This window comes from Hypanus sabinus, chromosome 25 (assembly GCF_030144855.1).
Source record: "Hypanus sabinus isolate sHypSab1 chromosome 25, sHypSab1.hap1, whole genome shotgun sequence".
Lineage (NCBI taxonomy): Eukaryota > Metazoa > Chordata > Chondrichthyes > Myliobatiformes > Dasyatidae > Hypanus > Hypanus sabinus.
The window spans coordinates 27,723,957-27,741,816 of record NC_082730.1 but is presented as its reverse complement, the minus strand read 5'-3'; the positions used below and the strand labels follow the sequence as shown (position 1 = coordinate 27,741,816).

The following is a 17,860-nucleotide window of genomic DNA, read 5'->3' as shown; positions in this document are numbered from 1 at the left end:
CTGTTACTGATACAGGGGTACATGACAGAGATATATTTCTGATTGGATGGCCTAGCATAAATGGCTGATCACATCTATATATTTTTGTAGTTGAATTAGAATGAAAACACTTAAACATTGTAGTTGATTTATGACCTATTATGCCTGGTAATTATGAAAAAAATAATTTCTGTAGCCTTTTTATGACATTTAAATGTCCATAAGTACTTCAGGAGCAATGAAGTGTCTTTGGTATAATACTTGATACAAAAGATTCCACAAAGGAATGAAAGAAAATTAAGAAAATTTACTTGGTTGATAGATAAATAGTGGATTAAATATTTGTGGAACCTTTTACTCTTTTCAGACCATTTAAGGTGGTAAATGTTTATGGTTTAAAGTCACCCAAAGAAAGTGTCCCTGCCATTTCAGTGTTCTTTTGGGTTTCATTGAAGTGTTGAGAATATCTCCTCAAGTCTATGAAATGGAACTTGAATCCACATTGATCTTCACAAGCAAGAGTTTTAGAAGGATTCTGAAACATGGCGAACAGTGCATATGCATTATATAGTCATCAATGCAGGGGTGTTAATTGATATTTGTTTTTAAACTTGTTTATCATTAATTTTCTGCATTTATACCCACACTTCTGTAGTATTTCTGTGTTGGATTTTCCCTACTGTGTTGTACATGAACTACCTGAACTGACTGCAGAAAGCTTGGTAAGTAATCAGAATCAGTATAAGGTTTATTATTACTGCCTTACATGATGTGAAATTTGTTTTGCAGCACCATACAAGTAAAAGACAGCAAATTGTGATAAGTTACAACATAAGTAACTCGTGCACAAGAAGGAATACTGAGGGTTCATGGGTTCATGGACTATTTAGAGATCTGATGACTGGGAGGAGAAAGCTATTCCTGTGTAATTGTGTATAAGTCTTGAGACCCCTGTAAATCTTCCCCAATGGTACTGATGAGAAGAAGGCATGTTCCAGTTGATGAAGGTCCTTAATGAAGGATAATGCCTTCTTGAGGCACTGCTTCTTGAAGATCTCCTTTGAAGGGCTGGGTTGTGCCTGTGATTGAGCTGGATGAGTGTACTTGTGATCCTGTGCATTGGAGTGTCCATACATGTCTGATTCAGCCAGTCAGAATGGTCTCCACTGTGTAATGAAATTTGCTGGAGTCTTTGGTAACATCCCAAAGACTGTTGCAAATAATAAGGTCTATTGTTGTTTATCATGATCTTCAAAATGTGATTGCAATGATTAGGATGTTTACAGATGAAGCAAGCTTCCAGGAGAAGCAAATGCAATTCTGATGAGAGCGTTCATTCAGATTGTTTCTCCATAGAAGAGTCATGAACCTGCTGAGTAAATGTAGGTTTCTTTTTGTTTTGATTCCATATTTTCAGCATCTGCATTTCTTTGCTTTTCAAGGTCATTAGTGCAGAGTATAGAGTTGGTTAAAAAGACCTGCCTCCTATGAACAAAGAGACATAGAATGAATAGAAGGAACATAATACTGGGATGTTTTTAAGGACACTTGTCACTTTTTAAGACAGTGATAAATGCTGGCAGTATGTACTTTATTGGATTTTATTCATTCAAACATGGGATATAAAGCAAGTTCACTTTGCTGTCTCCTGAGAAATAAATAACCATATATAGCCATTTAACAATTACAGCACAGAAACAGGCCATCTTGGCCCTTCTAGTCCGTGCCGAACGCTTACTCTCACCTAATCCCACTGACCCACACTCAGTCCATAACCTTCCATTCCTTTGCTGTCCATATACCTATCCAATTTTACTTTAAATGACAATACTGAACCTGCCTCTACCACTTCTACTGGAAGCTCATTCCACACAGCTACCACTCCGAGTAAAGAAATTTCCCCTCGTGTTACCCTTAAACTTTTGCCCCCAACTCTCGACTCGTGTCCTCTTGTTTGAATCTCCCCTACTCTCAATGGAAAAAGCCTATCCACGTCAACTCTACCTATCCCCCTCATAATTTTAAATACCTCTATCAAGTCCCCCCCTCAACCTTCTACGCTGATTTCTGATTTTCTGATCAAATGTGAATCTGTTAGTCAGAATATGTAATTTCTATTTTATTCAGCCAATAGCTGCAGGACAGTATTAACAAAATTTATTCTGAGCCAAATGTCCTCTAGAGTGAAGTCCCAAAAATCCTGTATTTTTTTTTACTACAGTTGTATTTAGCTTTTATTTGTCACCCATTTCTGTCCCTGTTTTTACTTCATTTTTAAAACTACTTTCATGACACCGGCCAGTGCATCCTACAGGCAAATGAGTTGATAGTACAGCTGAATCCATCTATAGAGAAACTTCACAAATTCTTCATAATCCATTAAAATTATTTTTAAACAGTATTTTAATTGAATTTTACATATACTTACATATATGAGGTATCATCGGCAACCCCTGCGTCGGGCATCAAGGCCTTGGCTCAGTTCACTTCCGGCATGGTACAGGCAGAAGTACGGATCCGTGAGGAAGAGAAGTGGATGTCAAAGGCAGTGGAACAAGTGTCCCAGGGTGCCTGGACAAAATGGGATCTGCCCAAGCGCAAGATCTCATGGGCAGAGTTATGGAGACTGTTGCCCTTCTGTATTTCCTTCCTCTTGTGATCCGTGTATGACATCCTTCCTTCGCCATTACATCTGTACACGTGGGGGATGAGAGAGGACCCGAACTGTAAGCCCTGTGGTCAGAAGGGGACACTGGCTCAGTGTAAAACAGCTCTAATTCAAGGACGGTATAGGTGCTTCTGGCTCTTATTGACACACTAGCGCGAGAGAGATGTAAGAAGAGGACAGCTGGCACAGATTTGAGGAAGGCCATGACCTTCATCAAAAAGGGAGCCAGGCCTTTTGTAACCAAACAACCAAAGCCAAATCTGCTGCTAACAGCCAGGTCCTGGGAGATGAGGGTCGATGTGAGAAGAAGGCTGCAGTTCCCGGAGGTGGGGCACACAACCCTCTGCCTGGGCATTGTATTGTTGTCAACTGAAGACCGAAAGATAATTCCAGTTGAACTGACGGTGCCGTGGATGGAGGGATGGGAAGAGACCCATGAGAGAAAGGTCTTGAAGTACTAGCTCTTAATGCAGGAGTGCAAAGACAAGGGATGGCAGGCATGGTTGTTCCCTGTGGAGATCGGCTGCAGAGGTTTCCCAGCCAAATCAGCGTGGTGGTTGTCAGCTCTGGGCCTGGACGAAAGGAGCAAAAAACAAGCAGTGCGTAGGATGGGGGGAAAAGGCAGAATGAGCCTCTTATTGGATTTGGAGTAGGCGAGAGGAGGGAAGCTGGAAGCCAGGAGCAGATGGGCAGTGATTTGGCCACCACTGCTGGCCCACCAACTGGAGAGTGTTGTGGTTAAGGGTCAAAGCACTCTGTGAAGGTTGGGAACCACCTGATGACATCTCCTGGCTGAAGGCTACGGTTACCTCATTAGGTATCTGGAGAATGCACCCTAACAGGTGTATGTAGTAAGTAAACAATAATAATAATTAAACTAAATAGTGAAACATATAAAATTGAATATTGTGGAAAAATATGTTTGGTTAATTTGTTTGTAAAATTTATGCATCTAGTAAATGGTATATCATTGGAACAGGTTAATAGCTAGGGAAACTTATGAGAAAGCTACTTAAAATAGCTGATGTTTCAAACAATCTTGGGAAATCTTATTAATAGTCAAGTAGCAAATTAGAGATCTATGACGATACTCACTAGCTTTGTTGGCACTCAAGTCACTTTGACTATGTGACAATACCTTTAAGTGCAAGTCTAAAATTATTCCTATCATTGACAAACCTGTAGTCATCAACTTTTTGCTCAGTTTTGCACAAACTGCAATTTTTAATTAACATAAATACTCAAGAAGCAGCAGTAGTCCATATAGCTTTTTGAGCCTGTTTCACTTTTCAAGATCACAGCTGATCTGCTCCAAGTGCAGTTGGTGAGTTTGCACTTGGAGTGTTGTGTATAATTAAGCTGTAAAGAGTGCTTAAGATTTACCAGAATGTCACCAGGACTTGAGTGCTTGAGTTATAATGAGAGATTGGGCAAGCTAGAACTTTATTTCATAAAACTTGGGGAGACTGAGGGGCCCCTCGGAGAAGTGTGTAAAATCATAAAGGGTATAGATTGAATGTATGCAGTTACCGTCCTAGGGAAAGGGAGTCAAATATTAGAAGGTATAGATTTAATGTAAGAGGGGAGCAATTTAAAAGGGACTAGAGGGACACACTCATGCAGAGGGCGTTTTGTATATGGAACAAGCTGTCAGGGAAATGGTTGAGGCAGCAGCATTGTATTTAAAGGACCTTTGGACGGGTAGTGGATAGGAAAGGTTTAGAGTAATATGAGCCAAACTCTGGCAAATGGGACTAGATTATATGGTATCCCGGTCACCATGGGCAGGCTTTCTTCGTGTTCTACTCTATTACCCTCTGACTTCATGGCTCCACCTTTTTGTGCTATTCCCACATTTGTTGATTCTTTTAGTGTACAGAAGTGTACCAATCACTGCTTTGAATGAATTCAGAGGCTGAGCTTTGTAAACTCGAAAACAGAGAATTCCAGAGTTGCCACCCTCTGAATGAAGAAATTTCATTCTTGGCATGTTTGAATTGTCCTACCCCTTATTCTGAATTGTGGACCTCTAATTCTGTTTTCCTTGGCCAGGGCTACATCTGCTCCCATATCCAGCCTTTGGAGTCTGCAACAATTTTAGAGTGTCCATAAAATTACTATTGTATTTTTTCAGACTAAGTAGATACTTCTGCAGTATTTCAGAATAGCACAAGATCAGGCCTTGGGATCTGTGATAACTGATGCCAGTTTGAACTAATCCCATCTGCTTGAGCATATCTACATTCCTGCACTCCTGGCCTATTCATGTATCTGTCCACATGCTGCGTAAAAGAGTAGCTCCTGACTGCTCAGCCAGAGAAATGTTATAATCAAGGAAATGGTGTTTTTTTTTAATTATATATAGTTACAATGCCTGTGTGTAATATATATTTTACCGAACTACCGCAGCTTAAAGAAAACAAGATGACTGTTCTCTGCTGGTTAATATAATGTTACTTTACTGGCAGAAGATCCTTAAAGTTCATATCTTTTTGCACCACTTAGGAAGCAGGTGATAACAACCAGTTCTGCTGGCGGAACCTCTTTTCTTGTATTAACCTCCTTCGAATTCTCAATAAATTGACCAAATGGAAACATTCCAGGACCATGGTAGGTATTATGGAAGTCAATTGTATAATTAGAAGTAATATATAGTTCTCTCATCATAAAAGTGTGATTTAATAGTTCCATGGCTCTTCTGTACTCCATTGAAATTTCACCTCAGATAATAAGCTTACAGTCTTCTGTAATTTTTGACTTTGTTGTTTCTCAACCAGTTTTACCTATTGAAGGCTCTACATTGGTCAAATTTAAAGTCCCAATGGCAGCTCTGCCCTGTCATAAGTGTTGATGCAATGCCTGATGATGCATGGCCAGGGCAATTATCCAAAAGCAGATTAATAAGGAAAGCTTTTCCCATTACACCAGAAGTATAATAAAAATTCCTTGGCTATTGAGAACATCCTTCAGAATGGTATCTCAAACATTTCTTTGGCATTCCACTGAACGGTTCCTTCTCTCATCTATACAGTGGATTCCGGTTAATTGGGACACATCAGGACCAGTATATTTGGGCCCAATTAAGCAGCTGTCCAATTAGCCAAAGTTTCATGGAAGTACTTAAAAGGTATACAAAGAAAGACAAACTACCATTTACTGTAACTAACAAATTGTGTATTTAAATGAAATACAGAGCAAATTAGAACACTATCAATACTACTACTGTACTATAAAATTATATTAGTTCATAGTTATTGACAGAGGAATTCATTCAATGTACACTGCCACATTCTTTTGATTGACTGTAAGTAAACAAAATCAGCGTAAATATGTAGATAATGGACTTCCTTTACCTAATGCTATTGATGATTAATTCCACCAAATGTTCATTTTTCATTGTAACCTTCAAGATGAATGTCAATGCCTTCAGTAAGTTAGGAACTATGAAGAATTTGAAGGGGTGAATTTTCACTGCTGGCCATTTCTGGCATTTCAAATGGTTCTGTTTATTGTCAGATAATGTATACAGTATACAACCTGAGATACTTGTCTTCGCAGACATCCAAGAACTGAAGAACCCCAAAGTAATGAACAACAGAAAGATGTTAGAATCCCGAAGCCCTCTCTCCCCTTCCCCCGACAAGCAGCAGCAAGCATCAACACATCAACCTCTCCCTCCTCCCCTCCAGTTTCAGCAAAAAGTTTCAGCACCCACCAAGCAATAGCAAAGCACCCAACAAGAGACCATGACATTTTGACATGCCACAGGCTCTCACTTTCACTAACAAGGAACAGAGAGATATCACTCATTTCACAGTGAGAGGGGAGACTGATAGTCATTCTGCTGCGTCGATTTTTATTCCAAAATTCCCAACTCGAGAATTAGCAGCAAACTCTCCCCACCATCGAGAGAGAAAGTGTGATCACTTGACTACAGAGACCTCCATCCATACATCCGCCACAGCAAATTCCTGCTGCTCCTTCTCCAGCGACACCTCAGTCGGCAACACCGGCCTGGAATCGGTTGTCCACAGAGCTGTATCCTGGAGGCAAAAAATGTCAGAAAACGGTTGACCGGTGAGCTCCAGGAACGTAAATTAATCTGTTTTAATAAAAACGCAGTTTACTTCATTGTCACCAAACAATTGATACTGGAGCGTACAATCATCACAGCGATATTTGATTCTGTGCTCCGTGCTCCCTGAAGAACAAATCAAAATAAATATTATAAAAATTTTAATTATAAATCGTAAATAGAAAAGGGAAAGTAAGGTAGTACAAGTCAGGTCCAGATATTTGGAAGGTACGGGCCAGATCCAGGTCAGGATCCGTTCAGCAGTCTTATCACAGTTGGAAAGAAGCTGTTCCCAAATCTGGCCGAACGAATCTTCAAGGTCCTGAACCTTTTCCCGGAGGGAAGAGGGACAAAAAGTGTGTTGGCTGGGTAGGTCGTGTCCTTGATTAGCCTGGCAACACAGCTCTGACAGAGTGCGGTGTAAAGTGAGTCCAACGATGGAAAATTGGTTTGTGTGATGTGCTGGGCTATGTTCATGATCTTCTGCAGCTTATTCCGGTCTTGGACAGGACAACTTCCATACCAGGTTGTGATGCAGCCTAGAAGAATGCTTTCTACAGTGCATCTATAAAAATTAGTGAGGGTTTTAGGGGACAGGCCAAATTTCTTCAGCTTTCTCAGGAAGTAAAGGCACTGGTGGGCCTTCTTGGCAGTGGACTCTGCTTGGTTAGACCGTCAGGTCATTTGTGATATTCACCCCAAAATACTTGACCTGTTCCACCTGTGCACCACCGATGTAGATGGGGTCGTGCGGTCCACTACGCCTTCTGAAGTCAACAACCAATTCCTTCATCTTGCTGACGTTGGGGGATAAGTTATTGTCTTTGCACCATGCCACCAGGTTCCTAATTTCCTCTCTGTACTCAGATTCATCATTACCCAAGATACAGCCTACAATTGTGAGTTTGAGTGCCATTGCAGATTAGGGCCTCCATAAAACTCCAACCACCTTGAAAAGGGAAAAAAAAGAGTCCTTAAAGAAAGGAATTTAAGCTGTTTCTGCAGATGAGCTTGAAGAGGCAGTCACTTGGCGCCATCTTAACCTTGCTATCTAACTCACTGCTTTCAAGCCTGTGGTGAGCAAAACAGTTCTAAATTGTCTTAGCTTATATCTCACCAACTATCAGTGACAAAAATCACTGCTTTTTAAACAGAAGCACATGTAATTGATGCTATATAAAAACAGTTCACTCTAAGCATGGTGTAGTGTGTAACAGCCACTCAGGAGCGTGCATCTGATGCTGGTTAGACACTCTTCGGCAACAATCTTCTGCCCCAATTAGGAAACATAGTGTCCCAATTAAATGAAGGGAATCCCAGCTATTTTCTCAATTCATTTTTACTGTTAAGAGTTGTCCCAAATAAGCATCTGCCATGATTAACTGATGACTAAATTAGCCAGATTCCACTGTATTCATCTGACTGGCTTAAGTTTTATCTGGTCTCCCTCAGAAACCTATCGCACAAATTTTCAATCTCTCTTTGTGGTTCAGGTAGACCAACAGTATGTGGATCTGGTCAAAGTACAGATTTGTGATATCTCAAAAGTGTCTTAAAAAAACCATTAATTTTCCTTACTTAGTTTGACATATTAGAAGGCCTCCTGAAGGGATTTTAGGAAAACTAAAGACACTTTAAAAAAAACCGAAGGCGCAGTGTACACGTCTTTATGCAAAATTCAACTTGGGGGCGTACTGATATGTCAGCTTCAAGGTTGCTTCATTGTTGAGCTATACACAAGATACACACTTTGTTCTTGATTTGCTCTACAATCCACCATTCCTTTTCAGCATGACAATAGTATAATTTAGGAGAATATCTGTGCATTGTACCTTAATAATACTATATTCAAAACAATCATCCATTTTTAGTGGGGAAAATTAAAATTAGACTCCCTTAGGCTATAGAGGGCTTCCTGTGGAGGTCTTAGAAAAAAAATGACAAGAATATACAGTAGTACATATGGTAATCTTAACTCGCACGCAAAATGTTTATGCCATTTCATTACATACGAACTAAATTGCAGCAGGTCCCAGGCCTGAGAACATAACGAAGAGGCAGGGCTCGGGTCCATAGCAAGGAGCCACCTGCTGTTTGGCCTATTTAAGCTTCAGGCATGATTGAAAAGGTCAGGTAGTTGGGGCAGAGGATTGGGACAGGCTGGTGTTCAGCTTGATGTTCCATTGGGTTTCTTTGCCTATGAATCTCAAGGTTGTATATAGTATAGATACTTTGATAATAAATGTACTTTGCACTTAGTACTTAAGGTAATATAGCTACTAGCCTCCAAAAACCTGTTAGAAATTCATTACCTTACCAATTGTGGTTGACATAATTACTAAAGCTTTTTATTTCTAAAATATCAGTTATCGGAAGAGGATTATTTCGGGACCTTTTATCTTCAATAAAGATTTTTGGTTTTTTTTTAAAGATGCTTGTGGTTTTTAAGTCAGCCCCAATACTGAAACGAGCACTCAAGGTCAAACAAGCCATGATGCAGTTATACGTCCTGAAGCTACTGAAAGTGCAAACCAAATACCTGGGGCGCCAGTGGCGGAAGAGCAACATGAAGACGATGTCTGCAATTTATCAAAAGGTGCGCCACCGTCTGAATGATGACTGGGCCTATGGAAATGGTACGTGTCCATTTATATTTTTCTAACACATAAGATTAGAAATACAAATCTTAATGCTTTTAGTGTTTTCTATACAGTGATCAAATGTCTGCTTATAAATTTTGTTTCATCCAATCAAATGTAAAATCAACTTGTTATAAGGACAATTTAAAGTGTTAATTATTTTAAACAGATTAGTTAAAAAGGGACATCGGATTCCTCAGGATGCATTGTTATATCACAATATGTTGGTGCTTCATTTGAAGTTAATTTGAAGTGCAGTCATTAATGTTATTATGTATTGGTCTATCTTAATATCACAAGATATCTCAAATAACACTTCTGTTTTTATGGTTATGGGTTGATGATGAATAATGGCTGGAATACTGGGAGACTACTTATCTTTTTGTAGATTTGCAAGAAAATCATCCAAACATAGTTTGGTTCTGTTCAGCATTACACCTGCAAGCAGTATACCAATTCTGCCCACCTCAGAATAACTTAAGTAGTGCCTTTATTTTAACATTTTAGTTCTTTACATGTAGGCAGACCTGTATTTTTTTGGAACTTCCTGATGAGAAGCTATTGAAGTGTTGTTACCATGATCTGCTGAGAGCATTCCTTGCATCTGGCTGTCAGACCAGGTCTCTGGGATTTTGGCCCAGCTACAAAGAAAGAATGTTGTGTGTATGTGTATGTCTTGAGGGAAAAATAGGAAGTGATATATTAGCATTCTTTTGTGCCTAATGTCAGCGTTGGAATAGAAGTCATACACTACAGCCAAGATATACAAATGATGGAGAAAATGGCTGTCTGAGTCAGACTGATGAATCTTGTATAGTGTAAGCTTTCAGAATATTGTCATAGAAACAGACATTTTGTCTATGCAACTATCAAGCATCCATTTACATTTGCCCTATTTTGTATAGTAGTTTTTCTTTATTTTACTGTATTTTACTGCAGTCCTTGTTGCAAATGGAGAATATTCCATCACACATTAGTGCCTGTTTACTAGATGATGAATATACCATACCTCCATCCAATTGATTGTTGTGAGTGCAATCCATCAGTGGCATTACAGTAATTAATCACTAACTTTTTTGATCCTAACACGCTGGCTTGCAACTTCACTCATCTGGAAGGATGAATGCATCTGGTATTGGGGGATACTTCCATATTTTCTTTGGTGGCCCTAATCTGGTATTGTAAATATTAATGTGGAATATGAGTTCAAATTTTTAGGGTGGAGCTTGAACCAATGTTCTTTTGATTTGCAAACGTGTTAACCACTGAGCCAAATCTGACTTAAGCTACATTAAAGCAAGATCTTTACTCTGGACAGATAGTTTTGATTTCAAAGGGGTCAATTGAATAGTGAAACTGCCTGGCTAAAGACCATACAATGGTTCAAAATTAGGGTTATTGGGATTCCAGGCTAATATGACTGAAATACAGAATCTGGGCTTAATTTTTATTGCTATTTGCAGATGTGGTACATTATTTGGGTGAAATATTAAAGATTGCATTTAGGTATACAGTGCCTTGAAAAGGTATTCAACCCCCAAACCTTTGTTTACATAAATGAGTATTACAACCATGGATTTATCAATTCAAGAGAACTTTTATTTGTGAATCACATGCTCTTCTTTTTTCATAGTAGAGGCCAAAAAACAGGGATATTTGATGTCCTTCAGTGTTAGAGTCCTGATCTTTACTCAACCAGACATCCCTGGCAAGATTATTTTCCACTTCTGCTCTCTAACTAAGCCGGCTCAGTTTGAGCAATTTTGCATGGAGGAACTGTCAAATTTTGCTCTATCGCTTTGTGCAAGGTTAATAGAGATGTATTAAAAAAGACTATGGCTGTAATAGCTGTGAGATCTGGTTCAACTAAGTACTGAACAAAGGGGGTGAATACTTTGAACAGCTGATTTTTCAGCTTTTGACTTTTTAGTTTTTCATGCTTTATAATTTTGTTTTTCAGGCTGTACTGTGTGGAGGGAAGGGAGCATGTGATTCACAAATAAAAATTCGCAGTTAAATTGATCAAATCCCTAGTTGTAATACTCATTTATGTGAGCAAAAGGTAGAGGGCTGAATACTTCATCAAGGCACTGTATATTCAAGTAAAAATGTAAATCTTTGAGAAGAGATCTGAAAGCCCTTTAAGGCACATGATAGTATTAATGTTCTGGAATAGATTTTTCATGACCACAAGCTAAATCTGAGACACCAGAAAACCTGGTGGAAATCCATTTAAATTATGTTTTAAATACAATTTTCTGATGTTTACAATTATTATTTTTAGATCTTGATGCCCGTCCGTGGGATTTTCAAGCAGAGGAATGTGCATTGAGAGCCAACATCGAACGGTTTAACAGTCGCAGATATGACAAAAACCCAAGCAACCCTGATTTTGCCCCCGTGGATAACTGTTTACAGAGCGTCCTGGGGCAACAACTCGTATTACCGGAAGAATTCCAAATGAACTATGATCTTTGGCTTGAAAGAGAAGTTTTCTCAAAGCCAATCAGCTGGGAAGAGCTTTTGCAGTAATTTCCAGTTCTATTTTGTACATTAGTCTATTGTTTGTAACAGTGTATAAATACAGTAAGTTGCTAGGTTTTGCAGGCTGTGAGAGATCATAGTGTTTAATTTATGACAAGAATTCTAGCAAAGTTACTTTCTATTAATTTATGGTTTGAGGCTAAATGCCATACAATGAGGACCTGCTGGAAAATGCTTTTGTAGATATTGGGTGAGGCATCATTTAGCTTGAGGTGAGGCAGATGATTGAGCACCTTAATTGCTTCTCACATTATAAACTTAAGGTTCCGGAAGACAATCATGCCCACTAACTCTGATGAGAAAGTAGAACAAGTGAAAAAAAAACAGTAAGAAACAGCTTTGTTCTTGTCTACTTTGATTACTAAAATTAAAGCAAGAATATCACCCTAAAGGTTGCCAGTAAAAGGGCAACCAATTATTATCCACCACGACTATGGCAAATTGAGTCAAGTGACTAGACTAGTTCTCAATTGGATATTTACTGTTAATTGATTATTTTTACATCTGAATGGACCAAATATGCTTTTTGGTGACAAAGAATGCAAATGCAATGCTTTTTGATGTAACTGTCCTTGATTTACTTTTAATTTTGTCTCCTCGCAATTCCCAGTTTAGATGATCATCACAAACCGTGCTTTCTCCCAGGACCTTAAAACTGTGGAATTCTTCATTTGTTCACAATATCAACTTGACTAATTTTATCTTTTTTTTAAACCTGTTTTAGTTTCATCAGTACTATGGGCTTATCATATTCCTTAATAAACATGAAGAGCTACTTTGTGCGATGTAGTCAACTGAGGGATTAGTAGCATTGCGATCTGGTGTACTTTTTGAATTGTTCCTATTTAATCATTATGTAATGGCAAATTTTCTGACCCTTGTACAAATCTCAGACATTGTGAACTGAAGTTTAGTTGTTTGATTTAATGTATTTTTGCTCTTCTCACCTGGTCATGACCAAAATTATGATTGCCCATTCAAAAAGTACGTCCAGGAATCTCACAGCGTTGAATTCCATTGTATCAGAGCTTATGGAATTCCGAAGAACTAAAATAGTTTTGGAGAACTGCAGTGAAAGAGCCCATCTTTTTCATTCCCATGTGTAGGATTTTGATGGATTGAATTATTTGCCTTTAATTTCTGTTTTATGAAATTTCAATAAATCAAAACTTTCCCCCAATTCACTTTCATTGTTTAGGATTCTAGTAAGCTAAATTCAACTGATTATGCAACTTTCAATCCAAATGCAAAGAATCCATGCGTATTCAGAATACGTATTAATTCCTAATGGCCTTTTGCCAATGTTAAGCACACTGAGAATTGTTATCTACTGTGACATGACAAAACATTACTGTTTTATGTTTTAGTTTGAATATTAGCCTTGTCATTTTGCTGAATACATTATTTAATGCATGATGCAAAGTTTCACTTGTTTTATCACAAAATTAGTTTTGGAGATCAAGACTCAAGTTCATTCTTGTACACTAGGAATGTGCGATACAGTAACTCATAACAGTGATATTGAAAAATCGTTGAAAACTGTGACATGTATTTTAAATCTGTAAACGTTCCTCAACCATTAGGTTAAAACATTTCAGATTATGAGTAATGTTTACAGGGTAAAGAAGGAAGTTGTTTTATTTCCCATATTGAAGAATGTGCCCTCAAGCAACCATATGTTGAGTGAAATGGATGAGGAATTATTGAAATTTTATTGATATCAAACTGTCTGTTCTTTTGTGACTTGAGCATTGTGGATGATACACTAAGCTGTGAAAATAGTTTATCAACATTACTGCACTGATGCACTCTGCCTCTTATTAGCTCTCAAATAATAATTATATTTTAATTTTGCAATATAAAAATGTTCTTAACGTAATCTGGTTATTTATCAGAAGAGCAAAAACTAAGAGTGCAAATGCTAGAAATCTGCAGCACATCAGTTATCAATTGAAATATTCATGTTACTGTTTTCACACTTTCTATATTTCAGCATTCGATAAGGGCCTGATTAATCTTTGTACATTCCCACCTCTAGCTTTGGTAGTTGAGTACCTACATGTGTAAATTTTAATTAAAAATTTTCCTTCACCTAGTTACTTGCACCAATCCCTTAATACTTCGGTCTGCTGTTCTATAAATTAGGATAACTGTTGTACATTGGTTTTATTTTTCTTCCTTCAAAATGCTGAATAAGGTCTGCAGGACCACGTTCTTTTTGTTAATTTATACCTGCAAAGCATAATAGTCTGAGTAACTAAAGGTTCCTTGAAATTTAGGACATTTCTGTCAAAGCATTGCTACAAAATGCAATCACACTGTATCCCTTGTTATGGTGCTGTATTAATATAGATGTGGATATTTAACACAAGGTTTCATGTATGTCAGTAAAGTAGGTAATTTCTGTAAAATTTGTTTTTGAATTCTTTTTAATGGAGCTGTATCTTTTTATGTTTACTTTGTCTTTTCTAATAGGCTGTTGATGTTTTGAAAAATATGGTCTTTGTGAGGTATATGGGAATAAAATGGACATCAACCCAAAGGAGATGTGTGACATAAAGATGGGTTTTGCAGAAGCATTCAAAAATATGAGATGCGGAGATGCTAAGATAGTCAGAAAGGGAATGATTGAGCTTAAGGTTGCACAGAGGATCATTTTGGTCAAAGAAGCTTACAATGCTGGAGAATTGCAGATATCCAGTATTATGATTGTTAGAGCTGAGTATAACAATGGTATGAGTGCTTTTAGTGGTAGGTAATAAAAATAGCCACAGTTTCAGCCGGGAAATGTCCTTTAGCCAATCCAGCCCAGCTACCCAGATTATTTGCTTTGCCATGTTTAATCCGTCTGTCAATCCTGCACCAAAATAATGCTTTACATCTCTAAAAACTCCAGTACTGTTGATTATGTTAAAATTTATTATTCAGATGAGGGAATTATTTCTGAGACCATCAATTTATGGCCCAACCCTAAGGATGCTTAAGAAGGTGGTGGTTATCCACATGTTGATCTGCTGAGGTCATTCTGGGAAGGTATTCCCACAATGGAGTTTCAAAATTTAAACTCGGCAACAATAAAGAACTAACAATAAATTTCCAAGTCAAGGTGGTGTGTGGCTTGGAACATTGATCCATCAAGGTCCAGCTCTTGAAAGTGGTAAGTTTACTTGTTTATATTAGAAATGTCAAAAGTGAAGGAATAAGTTCAAATTGCTTTTTCTTTTCATTACCTTGTGACCATATGTGTTTAAATTCTACACATGGTGGAAAGTGTAGTGTTTCTCAATATCCTGCCAATAAGTGAAAAACCTTTCTTTGCCCCTTCAAATAAAAGAACATACAAAAATGCCTTCTCAACAAGAACGAAGTTTTAAGAAAACGAACTTTGGAAATGCAGGTAATCAATCTGATCTCATTTCATATACTTACTGAACCTTTGGGATATTTCTCCTACTCTGATTCTTCAAGTATATTTCCACTTGGGCATAAATATGCACTCAGCTGTCCACTACTGAATCTCACAAGCTTGTATTCCCTGTTTAAGAAATTTGTTCTGATATGAAGATGGGTTTTCTTTACTGTTATTAAATAAACCAATGAGTTCTTGTCCTGTGACAGGACTTATAAATGCAGATTCCTGCTTTTGTAGATTTTTTTTAGAATTGTTCATGAAATAGGCATGATGAAAGGCAGGTCAATTAGATCCTAAATGTTTGCTAATCCCTTCACAGCTAGAGTTACCAACCTGGTGTCTACAGACCCCTTGCTTAATGGTATTGGTCCATTAAGAAAGAGTTGGGAACCTCTGGTTTTAACTCTAGCTAAAATTCAGCTTAGTAAACACTGGTTTAGTTTCATTAGCTCTATTTTTCTGGGCACAACACTGAAGATTTTAGAGAATGTACAAGAAGAGGCATGCTAATAGTTGCAGGGAAACAGCTGATTAGCTAGAGAAGCTTCCCTGTAGTTCAGAGAAAACAAGATTTGACAAGTTTAATATATTTTGGAATAAATCGAGGGAATACTTAGCTCAGTTTATCTGTTTCAGAAACACTATAGTTTTATCACAACCAAACATTTAGGGCTGCAAACTATTGTCAGGATACCTGCAGTCTCAGCTTCAGTGATCAGGTTCAATGGTGCTGTCCCTATTGTTTGAATTTCTCCCTGAATCAAATGGGCTTCATGTGTGTCTTCCTATTTCCTTCCACGCCTCAAAGTCGCACTGGTCAGTCAATAACACCTGCAAGTTGTCTCAATGTGTAAATTAGTGCTAAACTCAAAGCAGAGTTAATGAGAATATGGGTACAATTAACTAAGATTTGTGTATGATTAGTTTTATATTTATATATAAAACGATTATAGAAATAAAATTTAAATATATTTTATTCATTATAATTTAAAAATCAGAATATTTGATGGTCTGTACATACTTGGGCTGATGAGGCTGTTTCTTTTCTGTGGCTCTTTCTCTTTTGAACCAGGTGCTGCTCTTTTATTTTCCACCCTCCTACAACATATACATCTAAAATGAATTGTCCACATCCATGCTTGAACATAGCTGTTTTCCCCCATCATCTGTTTAGCAATTACTTTGCTCAGTGATATTTCCACATTGTTGTATGATCATAATTCCCATGTTGACACAAGTGCTCCATGGCTTATTTGGCAGAGTCAATACATGCAATCAAGTGTGTGGGAGGCTGGCTGGATAGATTTGTCAGCTGACGCAGGGCTGCAGGCATCTTCTACTGTCTAGGTATTCAGTTCACAGCGGCATTTTCAATTTGGAAACTGAGTTACTAACAGTATGCAGAAACAGAAACAGAGCCCAGTGAAGAACTATCAATTTCCAGTACACACAGAGGGTACAGAAGAGTGGTACTAGGATAAACTATATGAATGATTTGGGATGGTAGTTCTCACAAAAGGGATTAAGCTCAGACTTGGAGTGTTTGATGTTTTGATGAATTTTGTTAAGAGTAAGTAGAGAGAAATTATAGTGAAATATGTCTGCAATGGTTGTAACATGCAAACAAAGGTTTTGATACAGAAATTGCAGACACTTGCAATTTTCTTTGATAAAGAACAATGTAAGTGGAAAAGAAAATTATGAATTACAGCAATTGAAAGAAGGGATAGTAGTGTCAGAAAAAAAAGCAGTAGTGATTTAACTGCAGCCAAATATCTTTGAAATAGTAAATGAAACATGGGATTTGAGAGGAAATGTGTTGGGAATAAGCAGTATTCATGGAGAAAAGTAGTACTGGATGACAGTTAGAGATATGCCATTCTATCTCAATATGCATCAACGCATAAAGAAAAAGATAACTAGAAACTGAAATCAAAAAGAACATCCTTGAAAGTTGTTGCAGGTTTTGAGGTGTCTGTGTGTTAGAGACAGGGTGGAATTTTAAAGCAATATGCAAATACACCAGCCACATGTAACAATGCCCCTTCAGTTTATCAAGGCTGATATTTACAATACTGGCAAATACTGTTTTTAGCTTCAGTGAAAATCCTTAACAGCAGTCTTAACCCTTCTGAAGCCTCTTCATTTAAAGTACACAAAAACTTAATGATAAGCATTTACAGTATATGCAGCTGGTTCAAATCATTGTTGGAAAATGTGTGATTATTTGTAAAAGATGGAATACGTATATAATAAAACTTCTCATACAATTATATTTCATTCAAGGTGGGCCTTTATTGGTACTGTGCACAATTCTGTCCACTAGGTGATGCAATTGTAGAAGGAGAGAAGAATGTTTAACTTGAAATTTGAAAGCAGAAACCTCTTGCAAAGATGACAGTACCATATGAGTGAACAAATTGCATTCCTCTCTGGCTGTCATCTGTATATTATATGATGCATTGTAGCTAGCACATTAAAATCACCGTCACTGGTGCATTCCCAATTTTCATTGTTTCACCACTAGTACCTTTGACTTCAAT

At 37.7% G+C, this 17,860-nt stretch overlaps 1 protein-coding gene across 1 annotated transcript in view; it reads left to right on the top strand.

Annotated features, from left to right (window-relative positions):
• The window catches only part of LOC132381127 (striatin-interacting protein 1 homolog), a 53,099-nt gene extending 35,535 nt beyond the window's left edge, over positions 1-17,564 (top strand). The window contains exons 18-21 of the mRNA XM_059950383.1: positions 635-701; positions 5,153-5,257; positions 9,154-9,358; positions 11,646-17,564. Of these exons, the coding sequence (XP_059806366.1) occupies positions 635-701; positions 5,153-5,257; positions 9,154-9,358; positions 11,646-11,893 (625 nt within the window). The 3' untranslated portion in view covers positions 11,894-17,564. The remainder of the gene's footprint in view (positions 1-634; positions 702-5,152; positions 5,258-9,153; positions 9,359-11,645) is intronic.
• The last annotated feature ends 296 nt before the right edge of the window (positions 17,565-17,860 follow it).